Source organism: Pteropus vampyrus, unplaced genomic scaffold, assembly GCF_000151845.1.
Source record: "Pteropus vampyrus isolate Shadow unplaced genomic scaffold, Pvam_2.0 Scaffold328, whole genome shotgun sequence".
NCBI lineage: Eukaryota > Metazoa > Chordata > Mammalia > Chiroptera > Pteropodidae > Pteropus > Pteropus vampyrus.
In genome coordinates this window covers 281,816-294,914 of record NW_011889109.1, presented here as the reverse complement: position 1 = coordinate 294,914, position 13,099 = coordinate 281,816, and the positions used below count along the sequence as shown (strand labels likewise).

General features: G+C 38.2%; 1 protein-coding gene and 1 non-coding gene across 2 annotated transcripts in view; one reads left to right on the top strand and one right to left on the bottom strand.

The window, feature by feature from the left end:
* The first annotated feature begins 260 nt into the window (after nucleotides 1–260).
* Nucleotides 261–13,099, top strand: part of LOC105304096 (zinc finger protein 30 homolog) — a 94,145-nt gene continuing 81,306 nt past the window's right edge. Inside the window, exons 1-4 of the mRNA XM_023522044.1 lie at nucleotides 261–3,501; nucleotides 7,632–7,713; nucleotides 11,976–12,102; nucleotides 13,027–13,091. Of these exons, the coding sequence (XP_023377812.1) occupies nucleotides 7,705–7,713; nucleotides 11,976–12,102; nucleotides 13,027–13,091 (201 nt within the window). The 5' untranslated portion in view covers nucleotides 261–3,501; nucleotides 7,632–7,704. The remainder of the gene's footprint in view (nucleotides 3,502–7,631; nucleotides 7,714–11,975; nucleotides 12,103–13,026; nucleotides 13,092–13,099) is intronic.
* Nucleotides 5,828–5,946, bottom strand: LOC111730690. Its single transcript, XR_002776786.1, has one exon. It is a non-coding gene; the product is annotated as a 5S ribosomal RNA (ribosomal RNA).

The window sequence follows — 13,099 nt, the reverse complement described above, 5'->3', positions numbered from 1 at the left end:
GGTGAAGCTCGCGGGGCGGTGACTGGGCGCTGGGCCGGGTTTGTGAGCGCGGCCTGTTTTGCAGTGCGAGACCCCGAGGCCTTGCGCACCTCGGTCCACGCCTCAGCTACCTAGGCCCGACTGTAAGAAAAGACCCAGCAGGGGAGGTGAAGCCTGTAATTATGGTCCCTGGCAACACTCTGGATCTAGCTTCGGGGTAGACCTCTGGGTCTAGGAGGGTCGGTGGGACAGAAGACGCGGTCCCACCCCCCACCCCCCGGCCTCCCAGAGGGGGTGGGGCAGTTGCGGTGTCCGAACCACTGTGCACTCAGAGCTTTGGATTCGTTTACGGGTGACCGTGGACATTATTTCGTTTCCCTCTCCTTTCGTTGTGTGCATGCAGGTCGTGGGTAGCGAGGGTCGAGGGGCCATGGAGGGTGGGTTTTGACTGAGTCAAGAAAATCCTGGGGTGTAATGAATCTTGTTTGTCTTCCCAGTCCTGCCAGTCGCCAGAGACGCTTTTGAAGTGAAGCAAATCGCTGCTGCGCCTCTAAAAACCAGGTTCTGTGTGAATTTGCGCTGCTTTTTTGTTTTCGTGAAATGCATTTGGTTTTCAGGACGCTGGACTTTTTGATTTCATTCTCTTGTACTATCCTTAAGAATATTCTAATCTTTGATTTGGGCCTTAGAATTTTACCTGCCTATTAAATGGCAGGAACCTAATTCATAAATTCCTTTTAATAGTGTCCACTGAATGCCTTTCTACAGTTCGTTAACCTTGTGCTGTACATGCAGTTACTCTGAGGACTGGTTTTCCTAAAGAATCTGATGATGGAAATTCCCCTTCTGGAAGTTAATAGTCATCCTTTGTTTTTGACTGTGATTTGTTAAGGAGTAGTTTAGAATTTAGATATCTGTAATGATTCTAGAGTAGGGGTGGGAATTTTTTTCCAAGGGAATCCATGAGTGGAAATTTTTGGTACCAGCTAGACATGGTTCGAGGTTTGATAAACATGAGTTTGTTTTGTCCATGTAAGAAACATCCATACCTGTACAGCCAGGGTCCTCAACCACTGGACCATGAAACAGTCTATGACCTGTTAGGAACCTGGCCACACACAGCAGGAGGTGAGCGGTAGGCGAAGCTTCATTCATATTTGCAGCCACTCCCCAATGCTGGCATCACCTCCTTGGCTCCACCTCAGATCATCGGGCATTAGATTCTCATAGGAGCACTGGTCCCTCAGATGCAGGACGGGGCAAAATTTCCCCAAGTGACGGGGAGACCAAGCCCTACACCAGAGAGGGAGAGGGTCCTCTGGTGGAGAGTGAAGAAAGAATTCAACACACGTGCTAAAGTTAGAGTCAAAAGGAAAGTTTGTTAAATGGGGTAACACTCTAGAGCCAGAGTGTGGTGTCTTCTCAGAGGCAGAGGGTGAGAGGGACAGTGAGATAGAGTCAAGGCACTTAGAGGGACCCTGAATGTTCAGGGAATTCAGTTTATATGTCATTCTTTAGTTCCCATTTCCTTTGATATAGACATACAGTGAGGAAGGGATATGGTTTATAGCATGGACAGGTAAGAATATGTAGAGAGAAAGGCCTGCTGACACTTCCTAGCTTTTAATCCATAGGTTCCCCATGGTTTTGACCATAGAGAATGACTCTTGGTTCCTGTTTCCCCTTCACAGTTGTGGAGAATGGGCTGTTAGTAATCCAGCAGATTACTTTGTTCTGAAGGTGTCCTTCTGGCCTGGCTGCAGGGCTCATCAGCCCATTGCAGTCTCCCTGGCTTGGTTAACATTTTAATTCTCTTGCCTCCTCCCTACATTAACTGGTGCCAAAAAGATTGGAGACCACTGCTGTAGAGAAGTTTATAAAAATTGAGTTTATTTGAGCCAAACTGACCACATGCTACGGAGCAAGTTCTCAGATGCTCCACAGAATAATAGTTTTGCAGCAGCTTTTATACCTTTGAAATTAAGGAGGGAATTTTAGGAAGATTATATGGAAGTGGGAGAAAGCAAGGTGGGGCTTGGATTACAGGATGTGAACAAGATTATGTGCTCCCTTGAGAGGGATGTCAAAGGTGTGTTCACTGAAAGGCAGACCAATGGACAGGGCTCGCTTAAGGCAAAGGTAAGCATTCTACTAAAGAAGTTATATGCCTGGGGCGTGATTACCCATCATGACTTGCCCAGTTAGGAAGATTAGAATACCTCACCTGACCCTGTGAGGTTACTTTAAGTAGAACCCACACTGTTTATTTTCCACAAATAAGAGAATGATATATATTCAGGGTGTAAAACATGATGTTTTGTGGTATGTATGCATTGTGGAATGGAATGTAGTGGTTGAGAATTTTGAACCTAGATTAAGGTTTGAATCCTGATTGTCACTTAAACCTGAGTGAGTTTGGGTAATCATTCTGTGTCGCAGTTTATTCATCTGTGAAATCAAAATTATAATGCAGAGTCATGGTCCTTTAGGTGATTTTAGCGTGCGAACTTCACAGAGAGCGCTTAACACAAAACTATGATATAGCCTAATGCACACCTCAGCTATATGGTACAGCCTGTTCCTTTGTAGGGTAGGAAAAAAAATTTTTTTCCTCTACCCTTCTGGGTTTTTGGCTGAGATATCCCTGTAATAAAAGACAGATAACAGGAGAAAAACAAGTTTAATGACATATATACATCCTGTGTAATGGACAGATACAGGAAAACTGAGTAACTTGTTAAAATAGCTAAAGCCACAACCTTAAATACTATCTTCAGCAAAAGTCAAAAGATGTTGGGGGAGTCACGTATGGGCGATTATAAGGAAAAACACAGTAAACAAGGGTAGAGTTATGCAGATTTAAGTCTTTGTTTTCTACATTGATACATGGGATTCTAGAGATAACACCTTTACAAATAGAGATTTAACATATAATTTATGAATTTTTTTACAAAGGATAACTTCTGTTTGGTTTTCAGAGCTTCTTGTGTCTGCTGTTTCTTAAAATTAACCAGCCTAAAATAATCCTTATGCCAGATAGATGTATTTTGGTGTGACGTATTCTGTTCTCCTACAGCTCTTAGGCTACAGAACTGTACTGAATACTGTAGGCAATTGTAACACAATGGTAAGTATTTATGTAATGCGTTGCAATGTGATATTATAATGTCACTAGGTTATAGGAATTTTTCAGTTCCATTATAATCTGTAGGAACACCATTGTATATACAGTCCGTTGACTGAAATGTCATTATGTATGACTGTAGTGTGTATACCTCACAGAATTGTTTTAAAGATTACCTGAATTTAACATCTGTAAAGCCCTTAGAGGATTACCTGGCACATTAATGTTAGCTCTTGCTATTAAATGATGATTCTTAGTCATTCCCTATCAGCTTTCTGTAGTCTGAAGAGTAATGAATATGAATTGTGATGGATGTTTCCAAGCAGGAAAATGAATCAGTTGCTCAAGTGGACCAGAATAGGAATTCTTAACAGAAAGTCTTTGGGCTCTCTATATAGGTAATGTCTTAAGGTTATATACGGAATCATCGTATATATTTGTCAATGGGTAATTTGCAAGGGAAAAAGTCTGTCATTTCATGATACTGTTAAAATTCTATAAGACCCAACAAGATTGATTCTCACTGGTGTAGAATCAAAGTCTGAAATAACTGGGAATGACTTGGGATAATCTTTTACAAAATTAGTATCTAGTAGTATGAAAATGGTTAAGTAAGTCACACTACGTGGGATGGAATGTTATGTGATAATAAAAATTATGTTTATAAAGTCATAAGAAAAAGATATACAATGTAATATTTATTATTACATTGTTGTGGATAAAAATTTTTAAGAAATTATGAAGTTACATATGTATCTTGAGGATTTATTTTATTTTATTTTTTTTAGGCGAGGCTACCCTTGGTTGACCTTACAGATTGCAAGGACCTTGTCAGCTTACAATCTTTTATTTTTTATTTATTTTTACACCTACAGCACCTGATCTTCGTAGGTGATCTCCCATCCAAATACTAACCAGGCCCAACTCTTGCTTAGCTTCTGAGATTAGACCAGATCGGGCTTGTTCAGGATGGCATGGCCATAGACTTGCGGATTTAATAATTGGTTAATTATTGGTGCCCAGGAAGGGTAAGCTCAAATGATTGAGTAGCTGCTGTGAAATAAGCATTTCTTTTTGTCTGCTATGCATAGTGTCTCCTAATCACTTTGGAAATGCCATGAACCAGCATTGTAATCCTTCACAGAAGGATCTGAAGGTGTTAGTGAGATACAATATTCAGGAATTTGTAGGAAATATTTTTTCCAGTCACAACTGATTTCCCTGTTGTCACCACTTATTTGGGCCTATTTAAACATAATTTTCTTAATGACTATAAGGTACCCCATCCTCCCAACTCATTAAAAAAATTTTTAATGGTAATAGTTTTTTAAAAAATATTTCCGATGATAGAGTTAATGCAGGCTTGTGAAAAATTTAGTAACTAAAGAACCTATAAAAAAGAAAATTAAAATTATCTGTGGTCTCCAAACCCAGAAATAGTTAATTACAATAAATATTTAGAGCATATTTTTCCAAATTGTTTCTATGAGCATATATGTTTTTGTGTATGGTTTTATTCCTGAATAATAGGATAACACCAATTGAAAATTTAAAAGAAATCAAGACCTTTAATTCTTGGTTTAAAGGAGGAATTCAGTGCTCTCATGGATTTTATAATACCTTCATGGATGTATGGAGAAAGGTGAAATCCCAGCAGTCCCCTTCTGGTTTGGAAAATCTTCCAAGTATATATAATTAAGACAGAGGTGGCAAATTGAGAGACTTAATTATAATTTAAAGTTAATTTAAAAACCTCAGATTTGAAATATTAAGAGTTTTATCTATTGATGTTTGTTTCACTTTAATGATATTGTTTTATAAACTGATTTTTTTTTCTTTAAATATTTTGAATATTTTTCCTTAACTGTTTTCTAAACTAACATTTAATGATTACCTTAGTATTTTATTTCATGGATGTTTTATAAATTTTAGAAATCAATTTTTGGGCAGGGATGTTCAGAATTGCCTGTGCAATTCCCTCAACAGGATTTTTAAAGTCCTTTTACTTAACCAGCTTTGCCATTCAAGGTCATTTGGGATTTCAGAGATAGAAACATTTAGGAATATGACATTGGCTTTGCTAGGTAGGTTATAGGCGACACTGAAGTTTTTGGTTAAATTTCTGAAGGACTGTTTTAGATTCATAGATATGAAATAGACAGCTCTGCTAATTTATGCTAGAAGCTTCATCCTCCAATTGAGAGCTTGAGAAATAATTTACTAGAAAACTAAGCTTACAATAAAAATAAAATTTTAACCCCAGGAAAGAATTGTGGAAGGAAGGTAAGATAAACTTAGTATAATATATAGCTCAGTTGGTAATATTTACATGGTGATAATAATATAAGATGAATAATTATTTTAAAAATACATCTGAATATTCATTTATCCTGAAATAAAACAAAACCATATTTAAATGATAGGAGAGAGTACAGCTATGCATATATGATATGACATGGATAAAACATGACAAAATATGCCTTCCAAAGTAGGAAGTCAGTAGATAATGATTAAAACTGAAAATTCAGAAGTAACAATATTAACATGTTATTTAAATGTATAGAGTTCAAATAACTAAAAGAAATACGTAAAAGAAGTGAAACTTGTTGCCTCTAGATTTGGAAGATGAGGAAAAGGGTAGCAGGAATGGAACTCTTGGAGATTTTGGTAATACTTTTACAGAGCTATTTTTCAATTTTTTTTTTAATTATTATTATTTTTTAACACCTACAGCACCTGGTCTTCCTAGGTGGTCTCCCATCCAAGTACTAACCAGGCCCGACCCTGCTTAGCTTCCGAAATCAGACGAGATCAGGCACATTCAGGGTGGCATGGCCGTAGACAGAGCTATTTTTAATGTATATCTCAGGTATAATTGATAGAAATTTAAAAATTTTTTATTAAAAAATTAAAGAGACTTAACAAATTTTTTATTAAAAAATTAAAGAGACTTAAAAAATTAAAAAAAAATTAAAGAGACTTAAAAGAACAAATTTTTTATTAAAAAATTAAAGAGACTTAAAAGGTTTCCTGGGATACCATTAAGTAGAGATAACAGAATAAAGTTTTATTCCAAGTTCATTCACAGATTATTTTATTCACATGCATATATACATATATGCATAAGTATGTAGTTTTCCTGCCAAAAATAGAATTATACTACAATATTACTTTCTAACCTATTTTCTTCCCCCAGGAATATGTAGTGACCATCTTTTCATTACATTAAATAATTTCACCTTCATTTTTGTGGGTGTGTAGTTTTACAATGTGTAAATGCACGATAATTTCTTTAACCTTGTTGAAGGATATTTTTGTGGGTTTTTTTTGGCCTTTTTGGCTTTTTTGATCCCATTAAAAACATTTTCACACATTTCATTTTTTTCTACATTATGCCATAAGTATGAGGTATTATCAATTTTTCAAATCTGCAAAGTGAATTATTTTACTATGCACCTCCTTAGTCTCTAGTGAGCTTTAACCAATGAGTTATTTCTACTTTGTAGAGAACTATCCATGCTCAGATTTAACAAATTCACTTTTCCCCAGCCTGGTTACCAAGAAAGATGGGTTGGTAGATTAGATCATGCAGGCTTTATTGATGATTCTAAACAGGAAATGGTGAACGATGAGCTCTGAGGATTGTGAGAATGGGAAAGGGATCTCAGTGTGCAAGTATAGTTTTGCCATGACAAAGACTGCTAGGCATGGCTTATGCAAGTGGTTCTCAAATTGTGGCATCTGGACCAAGAGTATCAGTATCACTTGAGAACTTCTAAAAATACAAATTCTTAAGCCCAACCCCAAACCTACCAAATGCCAAACTCTAGGAGTTTAGTAGGTTACAACCCTGCAAACTGTTGTAATAAGCCTTCCAGGTGATTATGATGTATATGATGTTTGATTACCAAACTTTACTGCCAATTATAATCACCTGGGGAGGTTTTATAAAACCATAGATTTTAAAAATTGTGATTCCCAGGTCACACTCTAAACTAATTAAATCAGAATGTTGGGGGGATGGGAGTTCAGCATCATTATATTGTAAAGATCTGCAGATGATTTGAATGTGCAGAAAAGTTTGGGAAATTCTTGTCCATACTATTTTCTGCCTTCTGGTTTAGAGAGCTCAACCAGATTCCTAAGTCTTAAAAGGAAGCTTTGGTTTAGATGATATAGCTACTTCTCTGCTGGAGAGGTGGGAATGGAGGAAGACGGATATGCTCAGGACAGGTCTGGACAGCTCTTTTTTAGGTCCACATCAGCTTACCCATAGTGGGTCACTTACTGGAAGCCCTCCTGTCTTGACATGTGCTTCTATGTAGGGGAGTCTGTGCTTTGTGACTAGTGCAACTGATTTTTCTGTGGTTTGGGGGAGGATATGTATTTGTCTAAACTACCTCTTACCTCATGACTCGTCAGTGTGTTGTGGGTTGAAGGGCTGTTGCATGTAGGAATGGAGTAGTGTGGGTTTTTAATATTTGGAGTTCTGAGGCAGTTCTGTTAAGGCTTCACATTCTTCCCCCAGCCTGGCTTCTGTGGACTCTGCTCTAGGGAAAGACCCTTGAAGAAAACGGACCAGTTCTTTCAACTCTAAAATCATGGCTCATGTAAGTTGGCATTTCTCTCTTTGAAATTCTGTAATTTTTTTCAAGTTATGAGAACATTCTCATTAGTTATCCTGAAGCTTCGTAACAGAGCCCCATCCGACAGGTTCTTCCCAGTTCCTCCCATTCTGTTGAGGGATGGAACTCGGCAGCCCAGGCCCTTCCTGAGTGCCCCACTCTTCTCCATCAATGTCCATGTGTGAAGTGACCAAATTATTCAGCATCTCCTGTGTGTTCAGCCTTTGTCTAGAGCAGAAATAAAGCAGAAATGAAGTGTCTAGAGGGGGATATTTGATCTGAGACTCAGGACTAGAGAACACTTTAGAGCAGTACTGTCCAAAAGCATTATAATGTGAGCACATATGTAATTTTAAATTTTCTACTAGTCACATATTAAAAGTATCATAGAATTAGTGCCTTCATGCAATAGATAGGATGTCAGTCTCATAAAAAGTATACAGCAATATGCAAGGCACAAACATAATCTTAAACTTTTTTGTAGCCACATTTAAGAAAGTAGAAAAATGTAATTTTTTAAATAATATTTATTTTCCATTTATAGTGGCATACAATATTATATTAGTTTCAGGTTACAACTTAGTGATTAGACATCTATATATCTCACAAAGTGATCACCCCAATAAATCTAGTACCCATCTCACTGTATAGTTATCGACTGTATTCCTTATGCTATCCTTTATATCTCCATGACTGTTTTGTAACTACCATTTTGTACTTCTTAATTTCTTCCCCCTTTGTCACCTATTCCCCAACCTCCTTCCATCTCATAATCCTCAAAATATTCTCTGTATCTTTGAGTTTGTTTCTTTTTTTTGTTTGTTTTGTTCTTTAGACTCCACATGTACATAAAATCATATGGTATTTGTCTTTCTCTGACTGACTTACTCCACTCAGCACAATACTCTTATGGTCTATCATGAATATCTTTCTTCATTCCTGTACTTTTAGTCTCTGTGTGTCTTTTAATCTGAAGTAGGTCTCTTGTAGGCAGCATATGTACAGGTCTTGTTTTCTTATTCATTCAGCCACCCTATCTGTTGATTGGAGCACTTAGTTCTTTTTCATTTGAGGTATTCGATGCCACTCTTTATTCATATTTTTGATACATGTATATTTTTTTCTCAAAGAAGTCCCTCTCACATTTCCTGTAATACTGGCTTGGTGGTGATGAACTCCTTTAGCTTTTTTTGTGTCTGGGAAGCTCTTTATCTGTCCTTTGATTCTAAATGATAGCCGTGCTGGGTAAAGTAATCTTGGTTGTAGGTCCTGGCTTTTCATCACTTTGAAATTTTGTCCCAAGCCCCTCTGGCCTCCAAAGTTTCTGTTGAAAAATTAGCTGATGGTTTAATGGGAGCTCCCTTGTAGATAACTTAATTGCTTTTCTCTTGCTGCTTTTAAGATTTTCTCTTTGTATTTAACCTTTGGCATTTTAATTATAATGTCTTGGGGTGGGCCTCTTTGAGTTCATCTTCTTTGGGACTCTCTGCGCTTCCTGGGATTGTATGTCTATTTTCTTCGCCAGGTTAGGGAAGTTTTTAGTCATTATTTCTTGATGCTGTGCCAGAGACCCCTTAAACTATCCTCATTTTTTTTTTTTTTTTGGATTCTTTTTCTTTGTTGCTGTTGTGATCGTGTGTTTTCCACCACCCCATCCTCTAAATCGCTGATTTGATACTTCGCTTCATCCACACTGTCGATTCTCTCTAATGCTCTCTTTATATCAGATATTGTATTCTTCATTTCTGACTGGTTCCCTTTCATGTTTTCCACCTCCATTTTTATGTTTTCTATCTTAAAGTTCTCACTGAGATCATCTATTCTTCCTCTAAGTTCATTGAACATCGTTATAACCAGTGTTTTGAACTCTGCATCTGTTAGATTGCTTGTCTCCACTTTGTTTAGTTCTTTTTCTGGAGCTTTGTTCTGTTCTTTCATGTAGGACCTGTTTGTTTGTCTCTCCATTTTGGCCACTTCCCCGTGTTTGTTTCTATGTATTAGGTAGGGCTTCTAAGTCTCCTGGCTTTATGAGGTAGGTGTCCTGTGGGGCCTAGTGGCAGTCTTCCCTGGTCACCTGAGTAAAGTGCTCAAGGTATGTCCCTTGTGTGAGTTGCTTGAGCCTCGCTTGCTGTTTGCACAACAGTGGGAGGGATTGACTCTTGGGCTGACTGGTCAGGAGGATTGGAGGGTGAAAGGCTGACCCTACAAAGCAGAATTCACTTTAGCAGGGCTCTGGTGCTTGCCTAATCTGCTTTTTGGGTGTGTCCTCATCAGATGCAGCCCTGGGGGCTACTCCAACTCTGTCCCTGATCAAAGCAAGCCAGCTGGGAAGGGCCCAGCTGCAGGCGAAGTTCAGCCACAGCTTGTGCACTTCAGGGCCACCTGGTGAGACTCACCAAGCAATCCGCAGATGGCTGCCACCCATGCTGGGTTTATAGGTGCCTTGAGAGGCCAAGCGAGAAACCGAGGCTGGCTGCCACTAGTGCCAGGCTTGGTGCTGCTCAGCAAGAAGTACGGAGCATGCTGAGGCCAGAAGCTACTTCATTGGGTTTTGTGAGCCTTTGCAAGATTTTAGGAAAGTCCACAGCAAAAAATATGAATAAATGAGTGAAGCCAGGCCATTGGAAGGAGCTTAAGGTGGGTCAGCAATTTGGGAGAAGTAGAGTCTCGGGGAATCTTCTGGGTGGAGAGATCTGCGTTATCCAGGTTGGTAAAGGCTCAAGTATGGCAGCAGCTGCCTGTTTCCACACACTGGGATGGAGAAGGGCTCAACCAATGAACAATGCACTCTGCTAGCCCTTCTGTCTGGGAGAAATTTGCCCCTCCAGCCCTCACCCTGAGGCCCGACAATTCAGTGTCTCCGCATATGTCCCTGTCTCTCCTTGAGCAGCTGTTCCAGCACTGGAGCTCGGAGCCAGTGAGTCCTCACCGAGTATGTCTAGGCATGTGCTCTTTAAGAGGAAGGTCTGCAATTCCCACAGCCCTCTGTCTCACTTAGCCACAGTCTCTGCTGGTTTTCACAGCCAGAGCTGTGGAGACTTCTCTCTTATCAGCACTGGAGCCCTGGGCTGGGGAGCCCAGTGTGAGTTTGGGACACCTTGCTCCTGGGAGGTGGGGGGGCAGGAGCTCTACACCCAAGATAACCTTCCAGATTCTCAACTGCCACATGCTATTGTGGAGCTGGCTGTTTTGCTTCTTTGCTCCTTCTTCCTGCCTCTTACATATGTCCCCAGTTGTAGGACTTCTGTTCGGCCAGACTTCAGGTGAATACCAGTTACGGTTGCTCTGTAATTTTGTTGTAATTTTGGTATGGTCGTGAGAGGAGGCATGCATAACATCTAGCTTCTATGCCATGTTGGCTAGTCTCCCATGCAATTAATTTTAATGTTTTATTTAACCCAATATAGCTAAACATATTATTTCAAAGTATAATCAATATCAAAATTGTTGGTATTTTACTTTTTGTTTCTCTTTCTAAAGTCATCAGTATCTGGTGTGTATTTTATACTGAACAGCACATCTAAATTTGGACTAAGCACATTTCAGGAGCTCATTAACCACATGTGTCTAAGCTAACATATTGGACATTGCAGCTTTAGAGATTTCGTGTAATCTAAATTCTAAACATAATATATTTAAAAGTAGAAATATCTAAATATAATCATTAAATCTGAGATATCTATAAAATGGACTATTGTGTAGTAAATCAAAAATATTCAATAAAGGATTTGTTATAATAAGGAAAAATGCTAACGATAGAACACAATCATGACATTAGGTGTGGAAGAAATTCTTGAATGTTATGCAAACTCTACTTTTTAAAATAAAGATTTTATTTCGTTTGGGGAAAAGAATTCCATCAGTTTTTTTCTCTAATCCTTAAAGGAAAAGAGGTTAGAGTAAATCACATTGAGAATTTTTTAGGTCCATTGCAAGCAGTGTTCTTATGAACGCTTTCATTAAATTGAGAAATTCTGATAATTACCTGAACATATATAAAATTAGGGATTCCACAGTACAGAGGCAGTTTTGTCTATAGCAGTGGTAGGCAAACAAACTATAGCTTGTGAGCCAGGTTCAGTCCATGGCCTGTTTTTGTATAGCTTATGATCTCTGCCATTTTGAAAGAATCATTTAAAAAAAGAAGAGGAAATAGAAATGTGACACCATATGTGGCATGCAAAGCCTAAAATATTGGCCCTTTATAGAAATAGTTTTACAAATAACACGTGGGTCTGTCATTTCAGGATTTGGTAATGTTCGGAGATGTGGCTATAGACTTTTCTCAGGAAGAGTGGGAATGCCTGAACTCATACCAGAGGAATTTGTACAGAGATGTGATATTAGAGAATTATAGCAACTTGGTGTCAGTGGGTAAGTTTGTGTCAAATAATTTAGAAATTCATAGGATTGAATTTCAGGGCTTCTGTTCTTAAAAATTAGCTGAGTATCTGCTTTGTAGTTTAGGAATAGGCACCTTCAGCTCTTAAGCTATAATGTAACACCTTCAACTTCCCCCATAATTCAGTAACCTTTATATCTCTTTTGTCTTTTTTGTAATTGTTTCTCTTTAATGACAACTGGGTGTAAATTCTTAGAGTCTCACAGCAAAACCATTGTCAAAGAAATCTGGTTTCATACTGCTGTAGGTAGTCTGTTATACGCCAACTCACCTGCAGTGCGAGTAGGAAGACAGAGATGTCTGGCTCTATATACCTATTGAAAAACTTATACAATATATATAATGATGGATTGAGTCAACTGTTAAAACTCAAGTGAACATATTAAATTTACTACATTAGACATATTATCTTTTAATCGATTTACGATTAGAAGTTTAAAATGTATAAACTTTGCATTTAACATTGAATGAATATCCTGGCAAGAAACTAATTATTTTCCTCTTAGCAAAATGTGAAAAAATAGCAAAAGTAGTACCTATTAAACATATAGTGCCTACTAAGTATTAGAGACTCATCCAAGCACTTTGTTTATTAATTCAAACCTCACAATAATACTATGGGTAGACTTTTCCCTTTTTACAACTGAGAAAACAGGCCCTTGTGACCAAGGTGACAGGGAGGATTTGAAACCAGTGGTCTCGGTCATTAACTTTCCCTCAAGAGACAGCCTGTGTGAGTTTAAATTAAAATAAGATGATGTTCCTATGGCTCTGTCAGTGTGTGTGATCCTGAAGTAACTCTAACATGAATGCTTTCAATCCCATTGCTCTTCTTTGTTCTGAGGCTTGATCAAGTAAATACTTTATTATATTCCTTTTTCTTTTTTTTCATGCAGGATGTTCTACTTCCAAGCCAGGTGTGATAACCCTATTAGAGCAAGGGAAAGAACCTTGGATGGTTGTGAAGGA